Here is a 21,311-nt window from a genome sequence, read left to right on the forward strand (position 1 = left end):
AGGAGAATATTTAGTGGTTATTTGTTTTTTAGTGCATAGTCCAAAGACAGTTGGTTTGATATAACTGTCCAAGTCACTTGGGTGATCCTGCGCCATCTTTTTCAAGGCCCTGAAATTGGACAAATATGATCAGTCTCTAGAGAGACAGATACACAAAATATAGATACACAAAATGTAGAAAGTTGTATTTTCACCCTTGAATGGTGCCATTAAGCTTTTCCACCAAGCCATTTGTTTGCGGGTGGTATGGTGCACAGAGGCTTCTGTCAATGCCAAGCTTGGAACACAAATCCAGGTTGAGCTAGCACAAGCATTGAATATGAAAATGAAGAACATACATTTTTATACAATACCATGCTGTTTTTCCCAGTGTTGCTGTGTACAAAAAAAGAGTAATATCACATCTCAGAATTCAACTTACTTTGTTGACAAATTCTTTTCCTCGGTCAGTCAGAATTCCTTTTGGTGCACCATACTTATAGAAAAAATCCAGAATGTAGTCTCACTTCCTTGGCCCTCTTATTTTTTAGTGGATAGACCTCTAGCCATTTAGTGATATAGTCCACCATGACACAAATGTATATGTGTCCATTGTTTGAGCACTTCAACTTGCCCACAAGGTCCATCCCCACAAGTTCAAAGGGCTCCGACACCTTAAATGCAAACAAAGCATACCATCAAGTAAAAGACTTCTATGTTAAACATGTTTTAATTTAATGAGATCATTCACCTCGATGGGTTTATACTGGATTTCATCCTTTATAGATGCCCTCTTTTTTTGACAGTCATCACATCGGGAATCTAATAAAGCAAAACAATTGAGACACTCGGATATGAAATGTGTAAATATTTCCATAAGATCCATAGAAATATGGAGAAATAATCTACTCACCCATTTTGTGATGTCTGCTTTCATAACAGACCAGTCATACTGTTGAAGGATTGCATGCATGGTCTTGTCCACTCCACAGTGGGCCCCGATAGCACTGACATGAAAGATGTTGTTTGCTTCATGTGGAGTACAGACTACCTTAGCAAGATGATGCTGCTGCTAATCACGCTTTCTGTGGCACTGGTAATACAGTTCCCCATCTAGGGATTTTATTGCCATAAACATTTGAAATGACATTTAAAATTCAATAACGCAATATATACAGTGCTGTTGTGTGGTTTGCCTTACTTATTATTTGCTAACTCTCTGCCCTTCGTTTAAGAATGTAACGCTGATTCTTGGTGAAGTTTGGAGGGTAGATGTTTTCCAGTTTAAAGTCAAGGATTTCCTTCACTTTCTGAGGGTCCATTGCTGGTTTCTTTACTAATCCGCTATTCAGTTGCCTACTCGATTGTTTGCAAGCCACTATATTGCTACTGAGCAAAATTCCTGTGGAGAGGATGGAATGGCCTGCCAGCAGTCCTGACCTCAACCCCACTGAACACTTGCGGGATCAGCTTGGGTGTGCTGTTCATGCCAGAGTGACCAACACAACCACGTTGGCTGACTTGTGACAAATGCTGGTTGAAGAATGGGACGCCATCCCACAACAGTATGTGACTAGGCTGGTGACCATCATGAGGAGGAGGTGCGAGGTTGTTGTGTATGGTTCTTCCACATGCTATTGAGGCTCCTGTTTGTTAAATGAATAACTTGTTAAATTGCCAATATGTCTTGTTTCTTCAAACTTCAATCATCCAATCCACCAAACAAGAGTCAATGTTAGAATAAGCTGTTTGGCATTGGCACAGAAGATTTGGCATATTTTTCATGGGTGCAAGCCACATACTCAGCTCTGCTGCTCATCCCACAAATGCATGTTCCTTACAAATGTGGCACCATTTAAAAGGGAAATAAACAGGCTTTCCAACAGTATAAGATTTATTGCCAAGAAGCATTGTTACAACAAAGAAATAATCTACCAAACACAAATTTTCTTACTTTTGTGCTATGTTTATATCAGTGAAGCTTGGCACACAACTTCATGGCTTGATCACTGCATATGCACAGCTGATGCACATGACACTTTAGATGCCATGTAGATTAATTATGATCTGGCCACTACTGACCATATACCCTTTTCTATGTTAAATTTTGGCAATATACCTAGTCTATCATCTATTGATAGCAACATAAGTGCGGGGAAATTAGACTGGTCTAATTTAACACATTTCTCAGACTGACACCCTGTTGGATGTATTGAACTACCAAAAGTTGCTACTGTTTGTTATGATATGAACTGCAAGAACCTGCAACATAGTAATGAGTTAAGTTTTATGTATGATTCCATTGTGGAGTCCCTCCTTATCTCCAGCAAGCCTTTTTATAAACATAAGTCTAATGTGTACCATGCTAAACTGGGTTGGAATGACAAGGGCTTCATGCTGAGGTTTGAAGGGCTTTTAAAGCATGGGTAGAATCGGGTAGATATAAACACGGTCCCTTATTTGAACATAAGAAACATGCAAATGCAAATTTTAAATATGCCCTTCGATTTATTAAAAGGAATGAGAATACAATGAGATCTGACTCACTTGCCAGGAAGTTGCAAAATAATAGTCGTAATGATTTCTGGAAAGAAGTCAGAATAATAATTGTAAAACATCATTACCATCGAATATTGATGAAGTGGCTCAGAAAAAAATTCTCAGTTGTGGCAGAAACATTACTATGATCTGTTCAACTGTGTTAAAAGCAAATCATTTAATGTGGGCAACACAGACAATAATGAAGATGTGATTGTCACCCCACAAGAAGTCCAAGATGCTGTCATGAAGCTAGGAGATAATAAGGCATCTGGTATGGATAATATAACTGCTGAACATTTAAACCTTGCTAGTAAAGAAACTCTACCCTTTTGTTTGCTATTTGTTTTACTGGGCTATTAGTCCATGGTATTCTACCTGACTCTATTTTTTCTGTTTATACTAGTGCCTGTCATTAAAGATAAAGCCGGTAAACTAAACAGCTCAGAGAATTACAGGCCTATAGCCTTAGCCAGCATTCTGTCCAAAGTGCTGGAGAGAACCCTACTAAATAGGCTGGAACAGTACATCCTGACTTCTGACAACCAGTTTGGCTTTAAACGTAAACATGGCACTAATTATGTGCATTTGCCAAAGCCTTTGACCGTATAAATCATGAAAAACTATGCAAATTAAATGGGGAAATTCTGTATCTGCTCCATTCCATGTGAGTAATGCAGTTCGACAAGGCAGCATTTTGTCTCCTTTTCTTTTTAATATCTATATGGATGATCTGTCACTGCAGTTGAAAAGATGTGGAACAGGGTGTATAGTTGGCAATTCTATCATTAACCACCTTATGTACACAGATGATTTGGTGATTTTCTGTCCATGTAGTGCTGGTCTTCAACAGTTGTTGAGGGTATGTTCACAATATGGTATAGATTTTGACATCAAATATAATGCAACTAAGAGTAATATTATGATATAGAAGTAGAGAGGACAGAAAATTAGTATGTCCTGATTTCTTCCTGTATGGCATTGCCCTTAATTAGTGTAATGAGGCTAAATATTTGGGCCATTATATAACCAATGATTTATCAGATGACAGGGACATTTACAGACAGTGTTGAAAGTTGTACGCACAAGCAAACATGTTGGCTCACAAATTTAGTATGTGTTCAGTAACTGTGAAAATCTCTTTTTTTAAAGCTTATTATTATATTGTAATTTAGGCCCTGCAGAAATATTTAAAAAGAGAGAAACACGACAGCTAAGCCTAGTTATTAAGGTTCCTCATTGTTTCGGCATCTGTCCAACTGAGCTCAAGAGTTTAAATCCACTTATAAAACGGGTAGTTAAAATCTCACAATCTGATTGGTTCATAGCCATGATAGAATGAGTGTATACTATAGCTATGACATTTAACAGACCTTTTACAGTTCTGTTTTTAATTATCACTCTGTGGCCACTGTCAAAATGTTACTTGCAACCTGTAAGCAAGCAGGGATGACGCTGAACTAAACCAACCACTGTCTCTGCAGCACCATGGTGCAAAAGCTTTCAGATGCCTTGAAGCAAGAAAAATAGTGGTATATTGTGATTACATCACAGAGAAGGGGGTTGTCGGGCCTCTGCTGCACTGGCTGAACAATGCCTCTATATATTGCTTAAATGTCTCATGAGGTCAGGGTCATTTTGAAAAGTTGTCTGCTCTCAGAACTCTTGACACTTAAGAACACAAACATTTTTTATCACATACTGTATCAGTGTTATTTGACACTGCACACTTACACGACTGTTGATTTTGGCTGTACGACAAAAAACATCCCTGCCAGAGTTGAAACCAGACCTCTGGTTTACAAGATGTTTTCAACTTACGCTGCCAAACTGTTATCTGTTGTACAGGTGATGTCAAAGACACAAACACTCATATTATTAACCCCAATATTTAAGGAAATAATTAAGGAAAATGTTTATTGATAAGGCTGATTGGGTGGATTCCTTGAATGTAAATCACTTCAGATTGTTTCTCAAATGTTACTTTGTTACTAAAAAGCATCTTGAAAGATCACAGACTTCATTATTAGTACATTTGCTTCACATTATAAAACCATTACTTTGCATATGAGAATTAGAATTTAGGTTTATTTCTAAATATGTTGTTGCCTGCTGACAAATGAGATGTGTTTGTTGATTTGTGTCTTTAAAGGTTTTTTTTTTTTTCAGTGTTTGTTTCCTGAATTTGTTTTTGTTTTGTTTTTTTTAAATATTTGTCAATTTCTGTGGTTGTTACAGGATGATTATTGTGGATCAAACTTTACACATTTTGGGCCTTTAATAACCTGTGAGATGCAGCTCTTCTGAGGTAAATATACAGCTTGTTGTTCCGTTGGAGCATGAACTGACTCATTCACTTTTGACATCATTCATCATTAATCTTCTTACTGGTTTATCCGGCTCGATGTTTTTTTTTTTTTTTTTTTCTTGTTTTCTGGAGGCCATTTTCCGGTGCTGTGATAAGTTTCCCCAAATGACTCTGCACTTCTACATACCTGCACATGTAACTGCACTTTAATCTCAGCGACACAGACTTCCTTGTTGAGTTCAACACCTCTGAATGTTTGTGGCCTGTAACTGGCAGATCCGGTTTGTCCTCACAAAAGAAAACGTCATGAGTGTCTCTAGAAAAAACACAACCTTTGACAGATAACAATCCCCTTTCAAAAACCCTATTATGGATGGTCAACCATTATGTTAAGCGTGTACAGAACAGTATGTTTCTGTATCACAGCTGTACAGAATATACCTAAGATGCCTTTTTAATAGCTGCACTATTAAATCAAATAAATAAAAGAATTAAAGATTTCTTGGAAGTTTTCATGTTTTATTGTTTTACAAAATTGAATCAAAGTAGATTTAATATGGCCTTTTTTCAGTGATGGAAAGTAACTAAATACACCTTTGTGTCATGTTTCTGTGTCTCCATGACCTGCTGCCACTCTCTCTCCCTGTGTGTGAGTGGAGAAAGGTGTGCTGGAATCAGAGCAGAGCCAAACCAGCTGCACGTCATCTCAATAATCAAATACTCAGCCCTACCACTTCAGCCCTGCCAGATCGTAGCTTCTGTGCCAGTCAGTCTACATTTCTAGCCAATTTCATGCCATCACCAGTTTTCTTGTCAATGCCTGTTTTGCCCTTGCCTGACCCTGACTCCCATTTCCCCGCAGTCTAATCTGCTCTGTCTCAATCCCCTCATCTCATTTCGTCAGTCCTGTTTCTTTGCCCTGGACCCTCACTCTTCCCAGTTTCCAGCCTAAGCCCCAGCCCCAGTTTCCCAGTTTCCAGCCCAAACTTCTCCAGGCCTGGATTCCCTTTCCCTAGCCTTCAAAATGAATACTTTATTCTTGTCATATCCCTGTCTCCTCGCTGTTGAGTGCCTACACTTGGGTTCACCTGCTTTGCCCCACACAACACTTTGAGGTATTTGTACTTTACTTGAGTATTTCCATGTGATGCTACTTTATACTTCCACTCCACCACATTCCAGAGGAAAATATTGTACTTTTTACTCCACTACATTTATTTGACTGCTTTAGTTACTTTTTCAGATGAAGATTTGACACAATGGATAATATAACAAGCTTTTAAAATACAACACATTGTTAAAGATGAAACCAGTGGTTTCCAACCTTTTTGGCTTTTGACATCTTACAAAAAGCAGTGTGTAGTCGGGGTCACATTTCACATGTCTATGAGTTGTTAACAGCTCCACCAAATAGTGATCTTTCCCTCTAAACTTCTCACATGCTTTCATTTCAATGAATGTTCAAATGATCCAATATTTCAGCAAAAATCAAAGATTAGAGAAAAAGTCCAAAAACTGAAAACAGATTTGTGTATCAGAACTTTGTTTTTTCTTCTTTCCTCTCCCATTAATCATCTCACCACCCCTCAGATTTATCTGCTGACCCTTTGGAGGGGCCCGACCCCTAGGTTGGGAACCACTGGACTAAACTAGCTAACTGTCTATAAAGTAGTGTAAACTAGCTCCACCTCCAGCAGCTACAACAGTAACATGCTGCTCTAACACTGATGCTTCACTATTAATAATCTAATGATGTCATATATAATAATATATCAGTCAGAGGGACCAAACCACTACTTTTACTGCAATACTTTAACTACATCAAGCTCATAATACTTATGTACTTTAACTGTAGTAGGATTTTTCATGCAGGACTTTTATTTGTAATGGAGTATTTTTACATTGCTGTATTTGTTCTTTTACTTAAGTAAAATATCTGAGTACCTCTTCCACTACTGTTTTTTTTTGACACTGTTCGACAAAATTGTGAAAATAGATCTCTATAATAATTAATTACAAATACAAAATACATGTTGACATATGTATTCAGCCCCTTTAACCCTAAACTATCACTGATGCAGCCAAATTTGTTTAAGATGACTCATAACTAGTTAGAGATCACCTGTGCGTAAATTGTTCTATAAATACTCATGTCAGTATCATGGAAAAACCATCACGATTGTAGACAAAGAAATTCTGAAAAGGTGGTTGTGTAAGAGGAAGTGATGGACCCAAGTTTGGCAGGTTACAATTTTTGTTGAACACTGAGTGGCTCTGCAATACCGCCATAGACTGTAAAAAATAACGGTCATAACCACTGTGATGTCAGGGTAAATGCTAGATTGGACTGGCCAGAGGGACGAACTCTTGTGAGTGCAGTAAGGCTTAGGGTTAGGGTTAGGGTTAGGGTTAGGGTTAGGTCAAGGTAAAGGTTAGGATTTGCATTTTGACTATTGCCATCTTAGATTTTTGGAGCAAGAAGTGACAACAGCTGTGTCTCAATTCAGGGGCTGCATCCTTCGAAGGCTGCATTTGTAGACCAAATGCGTCACAGCGGCGTGACTCATTTCAAAGGCCCCCCCAAATGCAGCTAAGAAATGTGGCCTTTTCTTGAACTTGGAGGATCCAATGGATGGATCCTTCACTGTCCAACCTATCCCAGAACGCATTTTGCACTGACTGGCAGCAGTGATGGTGGAGATTTTGAGCCAGGCGAAGCTGTAATTTTTCGCTGTAGTACTAATATGTTAATATGTCACTTCATTAAGTTTTAAGATTTTTTCAGGTGAGAAAATAACAATTTAGATTCTCACTATGTGGCCAGTTTATCCAAATATCACCTATTTGTAAGTCTTCTTGAACGTTTTTGGATATTTGAGGAGCCGCTGGCAGGGTGAGACCAGCCAGTCATCTCAGCTGTTAACAGTCCGACTCCGGAGATGATCAACCAGTCGACATCCGTCATCCCTAACTGATCTGTGCAGCTCTTTGATTATTAACCGCTGACTCAAATGTCTCCACAGCATTTTGATTGATATAATTCCTTTTGGAGGATAAATGTTGGTCTCACAGATGAAATCTAACAATGTCTGAATGTAAAATGAAGTTGCATATTTTACTAGACAGAACAACAGTGCTGCCTCTGGGGCTATATATATAGATATCACCACATTTACTTAAATATAAATGTATTAAAATGAACAGATCATTCCATATTAAATCTTGTTTTATTTTATAAAGCCAAATAACAGTTTGGATTTTTATTATAGACACATTACAGACTGAATAAAAATGCACTGCATCTCTCTGTCAGTGAGGTTATTATTTTGTGTGAGGGAAAAATGTTGGTGGAGCTGCGAGCTTTGATTATTTTGTCACAGTACAGTCAGGTAGGTGTGTTGAAGCTGAGCTGCAGCTGTCAGCAGGTACACTGCTGCAGAGAGGCAGAGGTGAAGACAGCAGAGAATGGACAGGCTTTTCTCTCTATTCCAGAGATTGGTTGAAAAATAAAAATATTGAATGAATTAAAATAAAGTAATTATTTCTGTACATTGATTATTTCATTTAGCCTACAGCAGTCTTTACAACTATTTAGAACATAAATTAAAAGTACATAATAAGTAGAATAACAGGCTGTCTGCAGGTCCTTAAATTCAATTTCATAAATATGAGGCCTTAGAAAATAACATTAAAAACATTAAACGTTCCGGCTCCATTTCTACTGGCTGTTTCCCGATTGTCAGCTTTGGGTATTGGCGGGAACAGCTAATGACGCAGCTGGAAATCCTCTGTAGACCAGACTGGTTCTGGCCTTCGTGGTCTACCAAAGCTTTGTCCTTCATAGACCGCGTAGACCACGTCCTTTGAAGGATGCAGCCCCTGAATTGAGACACAGCTCATATTTGGACGAGCGAGTGAAGCTGACCCTAACGCTAGCTGCTAGCTTGGTTAGCATGGTGCATTTACAGTCCATGGTTAACTGTGATAATGCTAATGGTAATTTTCTCTCACGAAAAACAGACTTAAAACCATTAGAACAAAATGTACTGAGGCTGCCAGAAAAAAACTGAACATCTGACTCCTCAGAGGGTCTTTTATTACAACCAAACACTCACACTCACACACAAGACTTTTTTAGGCAACCAAAGTGTCACACACTGAGATAGCGATGCTACTGCTACATCTATACTCTGTGAATCTGGGGTTACGCCATGGTTACGTAACCTAACCAACATTGCTGCTGTGGTAGTAACTTGCCTGTGATGGCACCCACCTGTCACTCAAAGTGGCCACGCCCTTAATTACACATAACTTTAAGCCTTAATAAAGGGAAATTGGCTATAGAGGCCAAAACTGTCTTTTGTACCAGGCTGTTATTTTTGCTGTAAAGTTGGGCATTTTAACATGGTGATCTATGGGGATGGACTCGCTTTTAGAGCCAGCCTCAAGTGGCTATTTGAGGAACCGCAGTTTTGGGCACTTCTGCACTGCCTTCATTTTTCGGCCCTGGAGGTTGTTGCTTGGTCAACTCTGATAATTTCCTCCATAACTTCACGATTAATCCTAAAGAAGAAAAACACGTTGGTTCCGCATGTGAAACTTTCATGTGCAGGGTTGAAAGTCTTGGCCTGTCAGGGATTTTTGAAATCTTTACTTCCTGCTGTGTTCAACATTACAGGATAGGTTCACATTTTAACCTTTTAATACAATACTCACACGCCCATAAATACACTGAGAGACTTTTGTGTTTCCCTGCTGAACAGCAGTGCAGGGATAGTAAAACAAATCTAGTATGAAGTTTCATACTAAAACAGACAGATTACATGTATACAGCGTCTATAATTCCCCAAAACAAAGTCTAAAAATAATAATACAATAATATAACATTGCAACAAGACAATTCAGTCACACTCAGCAGTCATCACACACACATTAATTTAAACTGTCAAATATTATTAAATCTATCAGTTAGTAGAACTTTAAAAAAGTATGACCATGTGCAACATCAAAATACTGCATATTCCTTAATTCATCAATAATAGTAACATTATAATAATAATATGGTGAAATATTGGATCACTCGAAGACGAGACGCAACTACACACTGTGTCATCCTTTTTAAGCTTGTGGGTTTTTATGCAAAATCTTAATCTACAAAGTAACTAAAACTGTCAAATAAATGTAGTTGAGTAAAAAAAAAAGTACAATGTTTCTCTCTGAAATGAAGTGGAGTCAAAGTATAAAGTAGCATCACATGGAAATACTCAAAGTAAAGTACAAGTACATCATAACTGTATTTTAGAACTTGAGTAAATGTAATAGTTGGATTTGTTTCTTTGCACTGCAGGGTTGAAGTGACGCTGTTTGACATGTTGGCTGTGAGGGAGGTGGAGCAGGTGATTTGTAGTAAGGTGTTTGGCTTGTTGTCAGGCAGGTAGAGAGAGGTGGGTGTTTGTGTTTGAGGGAGGGAAGGTAAAGGAAGCTTATTTATGCCGGAGCAGATCTGATATGAACTTACTGTACAGTGATGGCTCTCTACAAAGTGATCTGTGTGGCAACTCTGCTGACTCTACTGATACAAGGTAAGCTTCCTCTTCACCTGCACACACCTGAACTAATGACATTTATACTGAACACTGGGAAGGAAATAAAATTTTCTAATTAAGTAAATATAGCTGTAACACAACAGGAGTGCAAATCCTTTAAAATGTTCTCAAGAAAAGTAAAAGTACATAGCAGACCCTGTCAGTGTTAAAATATTGATGCATTAACACATGAGTACAAGTTAACATGTGAAGTGGAAGAATTACTGAGATCTCTTACCTAAGTAAAAGAAGAAATACCACAATAAAATCTCACTAAAGTAAAAGTATTGGCAGCAAAACGTATTTAAAGTATAAAATGTAAGAGTACTCATTACACAAAAAGTGTGTGTATATATATATATATATATATATATATATTAAAATATTAATACTGATTCATTGATATGCACATTTTAAGCAGCATTTCAATGTCAAGTTAGAGCAAATTTTAACAACTTTACAGTTAAAATTGTAATGATATGTTTTATGTATAAAAACTGACTTGAAACGTGTAACTATAACTGTGAATTGAATGTAGTGCAGTGGAGAGGAAGTACAAAGTAGCGTAAAATAACAAGATAACAAGTACAAGTACCACAAAATTGTACTTAAGTACAATAATTGAGTACTAAATTCCTTTCCACAACTGGATGTAATAATAAAATAAAAAATAAAATTGATCAAATCAGGGCAGAACGAAAGAAAGAAAAGTCTTGTCCAAGTTGAGTAAAATCTCAAAGTCCAAACATTTTGAAGATTAAACATTGCTAAAGGGCAAAAACAACAAACTAGTTTAATTAATTTTAAGGAAGTTTGGCAGTAGTTAAGGAGAAATTAATGTAAATGTGAAATCTGAACTACAGGCATCAGATAAATGTAGTGGAATAAAAAGTACAATATATCCACCTGAAAAGTTTCCTAAAATAGAAAACTGTGTAATAAATATACTCAGTAACTTGTCACCTCTGATTTTGTTGCTCCAAGAATCCAAAAATGGAAATGATTTTGTACAGGACTCTGTTCTGAGGGCTAAAAAATGAAATGATAACATACTATTTATAGCAGATAATCATGTGAGGGAAGCAGCAGCTCGTGCCTCAGCTTAGTTTATTTGGTTAGCAAATAGCTGTCATTCATCCTGTCACTGACTGTAAAGAGTCACTATAAATCACAGTGTCTGATACTGTATTCATGTCCTAAGGTTCTGGAGAATCTAGGAATTGGGGGATTTTTTTTTGACATGATGACAGTTTACTTTTTACTTTATCCAATTTAAATTTCCTTGAACACACTGGGTTACATGTTTTATGGATGGACACTGGCAGGCAGCACTTGGTTAAGGTCAGAGAAAGATCATGGTCTTTGTTTAAAACAGAAAAATTCTGCAGTGACATGAAGCAGGAGACACAACATGTTCATTAACATTTAACCAAACATCACCATTTTTCACTAACATTTGCTTTTGTTGTCTAAATTAAAACACACACAGGACTCAGGACACAGACCCTGGTCTCCAGTGTAGGGCTACAAATAACGGTTATTTTCATTATCGATTAATCTACCGATTCATTGATTAGTTGTTTTGTCTACATGATGTCAGAAAAGAGTGAAAATTGCCTGCTATAATTTCCCACAGTCAGAAGTGAAGTTTTTAAACGTCTTCTTCTGTCTGACCAACTGTCCAAAATCCAAAGATAAACTTACTTAACTAAATTTATTATAATGAATGAGATTATTCAATCTGGAAACAAAAATGACAATCACAAAAAAGTGTCCTCCCTCTTCTAGTATGACCTCATTTATTTTGGATCTTGGTATAATCACACCTGAAAAAAACCCCAAAATGAATAAAAAACATCATAAGTATGAAGGTCTTAAACATCCTGCTTGAATCCTTTTAAATAATATTTGGAAAGATGTACAACTTTTATTTAATTTAATTACTGACCAAACTTTATTCCAGATGTTTTTCCAACAACAAATAGCTCTGGTAAATGGTATAAAAATTTAAAAACCTTCCCAGTGACTGACTGACGGGCAGGGGAGAAAAATATAAAGGACACCTGATACATTCAGTGGGTCCCATCAGCAGAGAACAATGATGCATGTTTGGTAAAACATCTCCAGTTAAGATGAACATTTTACACAGTGGCTCAGAATATACAGTAAGGAAAACAACGTCTCTGTAATTAAAAAGGATTTACTTTTTAAACATCTATTTAGCAAACATCTGTGAAATATAACACAGGGAATGGTTAACATTTTAAATGTTTCTTTCTCAAACACATCTGTAATAAAAACAAGGAACTATTAACATTTTGAGAATTAGCTGTTTTGAGCCGTCTTGTCAGGGAAACGAGAAGCAAAATTGGTGAAATAAAAGGAGAATTCTTTTGGCCATGAGTTTGTAAATGTTAATAGCCTCCCTTCCTTCCCTCTCAATGGACGTCAGCAGAGGTTCTGAGAGCCTTCCTTCTCCACATCTGTTTGTAAGCTGGGTCTTGATCAGCTTCAGTTTGGAGAATGATTGCTCAACTGATGCAGTCATCACTAGCAGCTCAGACTGCACTGACCCAAAGACAACAGAACCATGTAAACTAGTGAGTAGAACTGTACCAGAACCAACTGAATGGAACAATGTTACAGCTACAACAACTACAACAAGTTTTTAAGGGTTCTTTATTTTCATGATGGTCAGCATACACTCATTCCTACCATAATTGTAGAGGAGTTCTCCTTCTTTAGGCTCAAAGGTAAGTATGACAGTGTTATTTAGACGAGTGGTCATTTTTGGGTCACATTTTCTTCAACTGAAAAGGCATCCTTGAGGGCATTTCATCCCAGATTGTTACATATACAGGCACTCTATAGAGCATTTCATCCTGATGAGCACTTTTGCTTTTTATTTTTGCCCCCTTGAGCCCACCATTGAACCTACCTGTTCGATGACGGTGAAAAGCCATTAAAAGGAATCAATAAATTATAGGATGGTACAGCACTTAAATTTTGGTTATTGAAACCTTTCATGATCATGATGATTTCTGAAGCAATGCCATCAAAAACAACAACTCTTTTGTGACTGGAATTTTTCTCTCTCTCTGTTAGCTGAGAGAAGAGACGGGAAAATGAGTGTCACTCATATTTTAAAAATATGTGTTTAAGTGAGTTTAGTAGTCAATATTGTAGTATTGAGTATCAGTGAATATAAATGCTGAATTGTTATTTCAAGAGCTGTTTGTTTTCTGTTTTTCAGAGTCTCACTCACAACTAGATGGTAAGTCAAAGTTTCCACTTGTTTACATTTTAAACATGTTGTTGGATAGAAAGGTTGATAGTTTGATTGTTGTTGATATTTGCTGTCAAAGCCAGAATTCCATTCTTAAAGGACTGGTTCATTATTCTTCAAAGGCATCTTAAAACAACAGTCAGGTGTCAGAAACCACAGTGGTAATTCAGGGAGGGCCGAGCATTGCTCACTCTGTGTTTTTATCGTCTGTCTCTCTGTAGTGTGCGGTCGGCCTGCGCTCAACACCAGGATTGTTGGAGGAGAGGTGGCCCCTAATGGCAGCTGGCCCTGGCAGGCCAGTCTGCAAAGTTCTGGATTTCACTTCTGCGGAGGATCCCTCATTAACAAAGAATGGGTGCTGACGGCTGCTCACTGCTTCCCAATGTGAGCAGTTAGAATAGAGCTGTGATGGAAAACAACATGCCATGAGACCCCTCCAAGGGGTCACAGGATGAATATCAAGGGTCTCAAAATGATTAACAGGACAGGAAAGAAGAAAATTTATTGTTCTACTGCTCAAATTTAGATCTCTTTTTTCTAGCTTTGTCTTGTGAAATTCTGGAGATTTTCCTCTTCAGGCCTCCAACAATTATTCAAATAGAACAATACAAGAGGTTTAGAAGAAAAATCTTTCTCTCTTAAATGGATTTGTATCTGCTTGACTGAGGTAGTCTCGACTGCAGCCCTGCTCTTCATGTCTTTGCACTGCTTTGTTTCTCTTCTGATCTTCAGCAACAGCACAGCGGGTTTGGCTGTGGTCCTCGGTCTCCAGAGTCAAGAGGGGTCCAACCCCAATGCAGTGTCTCGAACGGTCTCTCAGATCATCAATCATCCCAGCTACAACCCTAGCACTGATGACAACGACATCTCCCTCCTGAAGCTCTCCTCACCGGTTACTTTCAACGACTTCATTCTGCCAGTGTGCCTGGCAGCCTCAGACAGCACTTTCAACGACGGCGTGGACACCTGGATCACCGGCTGGGGCAACATCGGATCTGGAGGTAGGTCATTGAGAAACTGGGGCACATCTATTACTTGTGCTCTCTCAGATTCAAAAATGCATCTCAGTGAGCGACGGAAACCTTTTGTAACTTACAGCTTGTATTTATATTTTCAACATAATCTGCATGTGACAATACTATCACACCCCACATTACAAAAGTATTAGACAGATTAAACAACAAACTGATGATTTATCTATCCTAGGAATATTCTGATAATGACGTGATATGAAAGGTCATTAAAATCAAAAGGGTTCATTTATCTGAGGAGCATTAATGTGGTCAGCAAATTTCATGGCAAACTGCCGACTAGACTTCACTAGATTCTGAAATAACATTTGAAATGTTGTCCTTATTGTTGCACAAGAGGAAAGGTCAGAGGTCACCGGAAACATTATGATTGACATGAGACAGACAGACAGGTTGACTGATATCAATAACCTCAAAGATCCCCTCCAGACATGTTTTAGGAAATAACAATAATTAGCTTTGAAAAATGAATTTGTGGGTTTTTCCACACAAAAAGCTCATTTACCTTGATAGAAATTCTCAAAATCACATCTCCTCCATCTCCCTCACTGTAAAATCCAGAATCTATGAATATGCAAATCTTTTTCTTTTCAAAAGTTTTCCTACTTGACAAAAGATGCCTCCTACTTCACTGTGAGGTCCATTCTCAGTGTATGTGCACTGGAGGTTTCCATTCTCCGTGTCACACTTGTGTAAGTTGCATACTGGACTACGACTGGATCTCCTTGGCTTTCTGGAACTTTAAAGCGAGTTTCAGCTCATTGTTTGGTGTTCTCATAGAGTTGTTTTGGGCCGCAGAAGGCAGCTGTTTTCAGAGAAAAAGCTCCAAAAAGCCACTGTACAGTATCTGCTCGGCACCAAATGGCAAACAGATACAGTTACCTGTAGGCTAGCTGGTGAACATAATGCAGCATTTAGCAACTAAAGAGTCAGATATTTCTTTCAGGAGCTGGTAGAGAGCAAAAACTGAGCTAAAAGAGAGTGAATATTGTACTTATATTTACCAGTTGGACAGAAACACGACTCCAAATGAATGATAATGTTCCTCCATAACAGCTGGATGTGGAAATAAGCAACTGTTTGCTAACAAGTTCAACACGTCAATTTAAAAGCTGAAATATGTCAGTGTTGTGTTCACTACTTGTTTTTGCTGAACACTAGTGGACAAAACAAGTGGTATGAGTCCTTTACAAAATATATTTCACCATATGTGTTGTTTATTAAACTGATTTTGTGTGTCTTTAGTACCCCTTCCTTCCCCACAAAACCTAATGGAGGTGGAGGTTCCTGTTGTTGGGAACAGACAGTGTAACTGTGACTATGGAGTGGGCACAATCACCAACAACATGATCTGCGCTGGGTTACGTGCCGGAGGGAAGGACTCCTGTCAGGTGATCATTTTACCACCTGTTCTTCCTTTAGATTTCCCCTCCTACAAAGATTCTTTCTCCTGACCCACTCCTGAATGTTTCTCTCCTCAAAGGGGGACTCAGGTGGTCCGATGGTAACAAAGACAGGAAGTGTCTGGGTCCAGGCTGGAGTTGTGAGCTTTGGTTTTGGTTGTGCGGAGCCTAATTTCCCAGGAGTCTACGCCAGAGTGTCCGAGTATCAGTCCTGGATCAACAGCCAAATCACCAGCGACCAGCCAGGCTTCGTCACCTTCACGTCCAATGGAACTGACAGTGACCTCAGTGCCAACTGTTCTGGCCTGCCGCCACCTCCAACCACCCTCCCTCCAACCACCCTCCCTCCAACCACCCTCGCTCCAACCAACCTCCCTCCAACCACCCTCCCTCCAACCACCCTCCCTCCAACCACCCTCCCTCCAACCAACCTCCCTCCAACCACCCTCCCTCCAACCACCCTCCCTCCAACCACCCTCGCTCCAACCACCCTCCCTCCAACAACCACAGTCAAGCGTGAGTAACTGTAACGTCCAGGCTTTGTGAACAGATCTGACAGATTTTTTACCACAAATTTGAAAAGCTTTGAGATCACACATTTTTCCACACTGTGTGACAGTTTCAGATCTATTCTGTATCAGCTTGTTCCGCCTCTTCATTGAGGATAAATGATCTTTACACTGAGAGAAACATTCAAACCAAAGGCTCCATGCTTCTTATGGCTGCACTATTCTAACAGAAGAGAAATATTCCAGATGTTTGTGCATCGTTTTGGACAAATTTTTCCAAAAGTCAGCCTGACATGTTTGGTATCTTTGGAAACATTTGGATCTCTGCTAGAATTTAAAATAAAGTTCTGTGTGTTTGAAGGATGTTTAATGTTTAAAATGATGGATGTATTTTCTGTGATCTTTTTTAAAAAACATCTTTCATTGTCTGCCTTTTGAGAATTAGCTATTTTGAACAGTCTTGTTAGGGAAATGAGAGGCAAAATTGGTGAAATAAAAGGAGAATTCTTTTGGCCATGAGTTTGTAAATGTTAATAGCCTCCCTTCCCTCCCTCTTAATGGACAACAGCAGAGGTTCTGAGAGCCTTCCTTCTCCACATCTGCTTGTAAGCTGGGTCTTGATGAGCTTCAGTTTGGAGAATGATTGCTCAACTGATGCAGTCATCACTAGCAGCTCAGACTGCACTGACCCAAAGACAACAGAACCATGTAAACTAGTGAGTAGTACTGTACCAGAACCAACTGAATGGAACAGTGTTACAGCTACAACAACTACATGTTTTTAAGGGTTCTTTATTTTCATGATGGTCAGCATACACTCATTCCTACCATAATTGTAGAGGAGTTCTCCTTCTTTAGGCTCAAAGGTAAGTATGACAGTGTTATTTAGACGAGTGGTCATTTTTGGGTCATCTGCAAACCTTGGAGGAGTAGGTCATGACCTCTCTCTTTCAGAGCAGTTCATCTCTCTGTCTGCTAAGGATGACTGAGCAACGCAGCTGTCCTGATGAGGCTGGCTGTCTCCTTGGGAAACTAAGGTTGTAGAAGAAATGCTGTGCTCTGTTTCAGATGGCCAGGCTGTCTCTTCTAAGAATATATTGCATGTTGCCTGAATGTGTGAACAATGGTTCACTTAGGTCGGTGTAGTTTCTTGTTCAGGATCTAGTACCCAATAGAATCCTCACACCTGTATGGATGAGTAAAGAATAAGCTTATTTGGACATGTAGTAAATCTCGAGGGTCTAGTGAAGGATTAAATACTGCCCACCGGGAGGTAACCTTCAGAATTGAAAAACAGTGTTTCACTTGTACTGCTAATATCTGTTCTCTTCTAGCTTAGTCTAGCTTCAATAAATCCATGTCTCCTGAAACCTTTGTCAGTTAGGAGTTAGACAGTTCTAAATATTTTCGTTCACAATAATGGCCAGTTTACTCCATCATAAGGGCATTTTACAGGCAAAGTATCTCATGTTCTTCACTGGAAGGGCACTTCACCATGTTTTTCTCCCATGCAGGGCACCCTATAGGGCACTTCACCATGTTTTTTGTTATTGAAGGGCACTCATCATGGCATCATGTTTTCTAACACCTGGGGGCACCCTAGAGGGCACTTAATCCCTTTTTTCATTGAAAGTGCACCCAATTCTGCACTTAAATTAGGGGAACCCTAAATGGCACTTTTTCCACTAGAAGGGCAGCCATACAAAACCTCCAGCTCAGCCCATTACAAGAGCAACTCATAGGGCTCTGCATTACATCATGTGGGGATATTTTACAGGGCACTATCACATTTTCTTCAACTGAAAAGGCATCCTTGAGGGCATTTCATCCCAGATTGTTACATATACAGGCACTCTATAGAGCATTTCATCCCGATTAACCATAACTAAGATGATACTTACAGAACAGGTGTGGGGGCACCTTAGAGGACATTTTATCATGTTTGCTTTATTGTGGGGTTCACTTAAAGGGCACTTTTGCTTTTTTTTTTTTTTCCCCCTTGAGTCCACCATTGAACCTACCTGTTCGATGACGGTGAAAAGCCAATAAAAGGAACCAATAAATTATAGGATGGTACAGCACTTAAATTTTGGTTATTGAAGCCTTTCATGATCATAATGATTTCTGAAGCAATGCCATCGAAAACAACAACTCTTTTGTGACTGGAATTTTTCTCTCTCTCTGTTAGCTGAGAGAAGAGAAAATGAATGTCACTCATATTTTAAAAATCTGTGTTTAAGTGAGTTTAGTAGTCAATATTGTAGTATTGAGTATCAGTGAATATAAATGCTGAATTGTTGTTTCAAGAGCTGTTTGTTTTCTGTTTTTCAGAGTCTCACTCACAACTAGATGGTAAGTCAAAGTTTCCACTTGTTTACATTTTAAACATGTTGTTGGATAGAAAGGTTGATAGTCTGATTGTTGTTGGTATTTGCTGTCAAAGCCAGAATTACAGTCTTAAAGGACTGGTTCATTATTCTTCAAAGGCATCTTAAAACAACAGTCAGGTGTCCACAGGAACAGTTAAAGAGGTTCTCCTTGCTGTAATCATTCCTCCTGGTCATATTGGCTATTAAAAGATCTGCCACATTTACAGTCTTTTTAGCATGAAATTCCCTCTTTGTGTTTCCTTGGACAGTCTTTCCCTGTTGAGCTGTGAAGGAAGTATAGTAACACAAAGAGGGACTTTGGCACTACAGTTTTTGTAACATTGAACGGTATCTAATTGATCTGGCTCATTTGGACGCTGAAGCTTCATATTAGCTTCAGATAAACTTTTAAACACATTTTTGCACAGAAGGAGGACTGTGGATTTTGTCCCCATCACTTACATTGTACGTGCGTTATGAGGGGATCTTCTAATGGTCAGTATGAACAGGAGGAATGATTACAGCAAGAAAAACATGTTTCACTGTTCATTTGGGCTCCTGGCTGATGTATTAAGACACACTTGGAAAATTGTGAACCTGTCCTTTAAGAGAGCGAGTAGAAGTAAAGAAACATTTAGACTAATATTGAAATGAGATTATAGTTTCACCGCTTGTTATCTTGAGAGCCTCCCAGCAGACTCCCAGGATCATAATCTTTAACCCACAGTTGAAGGTTATAATCCTGCAAACAGAAACCACAGTGGTAATTCAGGGAGGGCTGAGCACTGTTCACTCTGTGTTTTTATCGTCTGTCTCTCTGTAGTGTGCGGTCGGCCTGCGCTCAACACCAGGATTGTTGGAGGACAGGCGGCCCCTAATGGCAGCTGGCCCTGGCAGGCCAGTCTGCAAAGTTCTGGATTTCACTTCTGCGGAGGATCCCTCATTAACAAAGAATGGGTGCTGACGGCTGCTCACTGCTTCCCAAGGTGAGCAGTTAGAATAGAGCTGTGATGGAAAACAACATGCCATGAGACCCCTCCAAGGGGTCGCAAGATGAATATCATGGGTCTCAAAATGATTAACAGGACAGGAAAGAAGAAAATTTATTGTTCTACTGCTCAAATTTAGATCTCTTTATTCTAGCTTTGTCTTGTGAAATTCTGGAGATTTTCCTCTTCAGGCCTCCAACAATTATTCAAATAGAACAATACAAGAGGTTTAGAAGAAATGGATTTGTATCTGCTTGACTGAGGTAGTCTCAACTGCAGCCCTGCTCTTCATGTCTTTGCACTGCTTTGTTTCTCTTCTGATCTTCAGGAACAGCACAGCGGGTTTGGCTGTGGTCCTCGGTCTCCAGAGTCAAGAGGGGTCCAACCCCAATGCAGTGTCTCGAACGGTCTCTCAGATCATCAATCATCCCAGCTACAACCCTAGCACTGATGACAACGACATCTCCCTCCTGAAGCTCTCCTCACCGGTTACTTTCAACGACTTCATTGTGCCAGTGTGCCTGGCAGCCTCAGACAGCACTTTCAACGACGGCGTGGACACCTGGATCACCGGTTGGGGCACCATCGGATTTGGAGGTAGGTCATTGAGAAACTGGGGCACATCTATTACTTGTGCTCTCTCAGATTCAAAAATGCATCTCAGTGAGCGACGGAAACCTTTTGTAACTTACAGCTTGTATTTATATTTTCAACATAATCTGCATGTGATAATACTATCACACCCCACATTACAAAAGCATTAGACAGATTAAACAACAAACTGATGATTTATCTATCCTAGGAACGTTCTGATAATGACGTGATATGAAAGGTCATTAAAATCAAAAGAGTTCATTTATCTGAGGAGCATTAATGTGGTCAGTAAATTTCATGGCAAACTGCCGACACGCAGATTTATTTTCCTTTGAAACTGAGTGTGATCATGGACAGTGAATTTAGGTTAGACAAACAGCTAAACTCAGTGGTCGAAACGAGTTTCTTCCAGCTAAGGCTTTTATCTAGGGTGAAGTCCTTTATATCACTTAATGACTATGAGAAGGTCATACATGCTTTTATCTTGTCCCACGCAAGCGAGAGCACATTTCCCCTGTACTAGCATCCCTCCACTGGTTCCCAGTGCGTTTTAGGATTGATTTTAAGATTCTACTGTTTGCCTATAAATCACTGAATGGAATATCTCCAACCTACCTCTCTGATCTCTTACAACCACACATCCCATCAAAGTCACTCAGGTCTGCTGACCAGTCGCTTTTAGTTGTGCCAGGACCTAGGGTGATCGTGCCTTTGCTGTTA

General features: G+C 39.1%; 1 protein-coding gene across 1 annotated transcript in view; it reads left to right on the top strand.

Moving 5' to 3' along the window:
• Nucleotides 1-10,275: 10,275 nt before the first annotated feature.
• The window catches only part of LOC122966422 (transmembrane protease serine 9-like), a 59,879-nt gene continuing 48,843 nt past the window's right edge, over nt 10,276-21,311 (top strand). The window contains exons 1-5 of the mRNA XM_044330631.1: nt 10,276-10,407; nt 13,664-13,684; nt 13,918-14,080; nt 14,429-14,697; nt 15,973-16,118. Of these exons, the coding sequence (XP_044186566.1) occupies nt 10,353-10,407; nt 13,664-13,684; nt 13,918-14,080; nt 14,429-14,697; nt 15,973-16,118 (654 nt within the window). The 5' untranslated portion in view covers nt 10,276-10,352. The remainder of the gene's footprint in view (nt 10,408-13,663; nt 13,685-13,917; nt 14,081-14,428; nt 14,698-15,972; nt 16,119-21,311) is intronic.

This window comes from Thunnus albacares, chromosome 17 (genome assembly GCF_914725855.1).
Source record: "Thunnus albacares chromosome 17, fThuAlb1.1, whole genome shotgun sequence".
NCBI lineage: Eukaryota > Metazoa > Chordata > Actinopteri > Scombriformes > Scombridae > Thunnus > Thunnus albacares.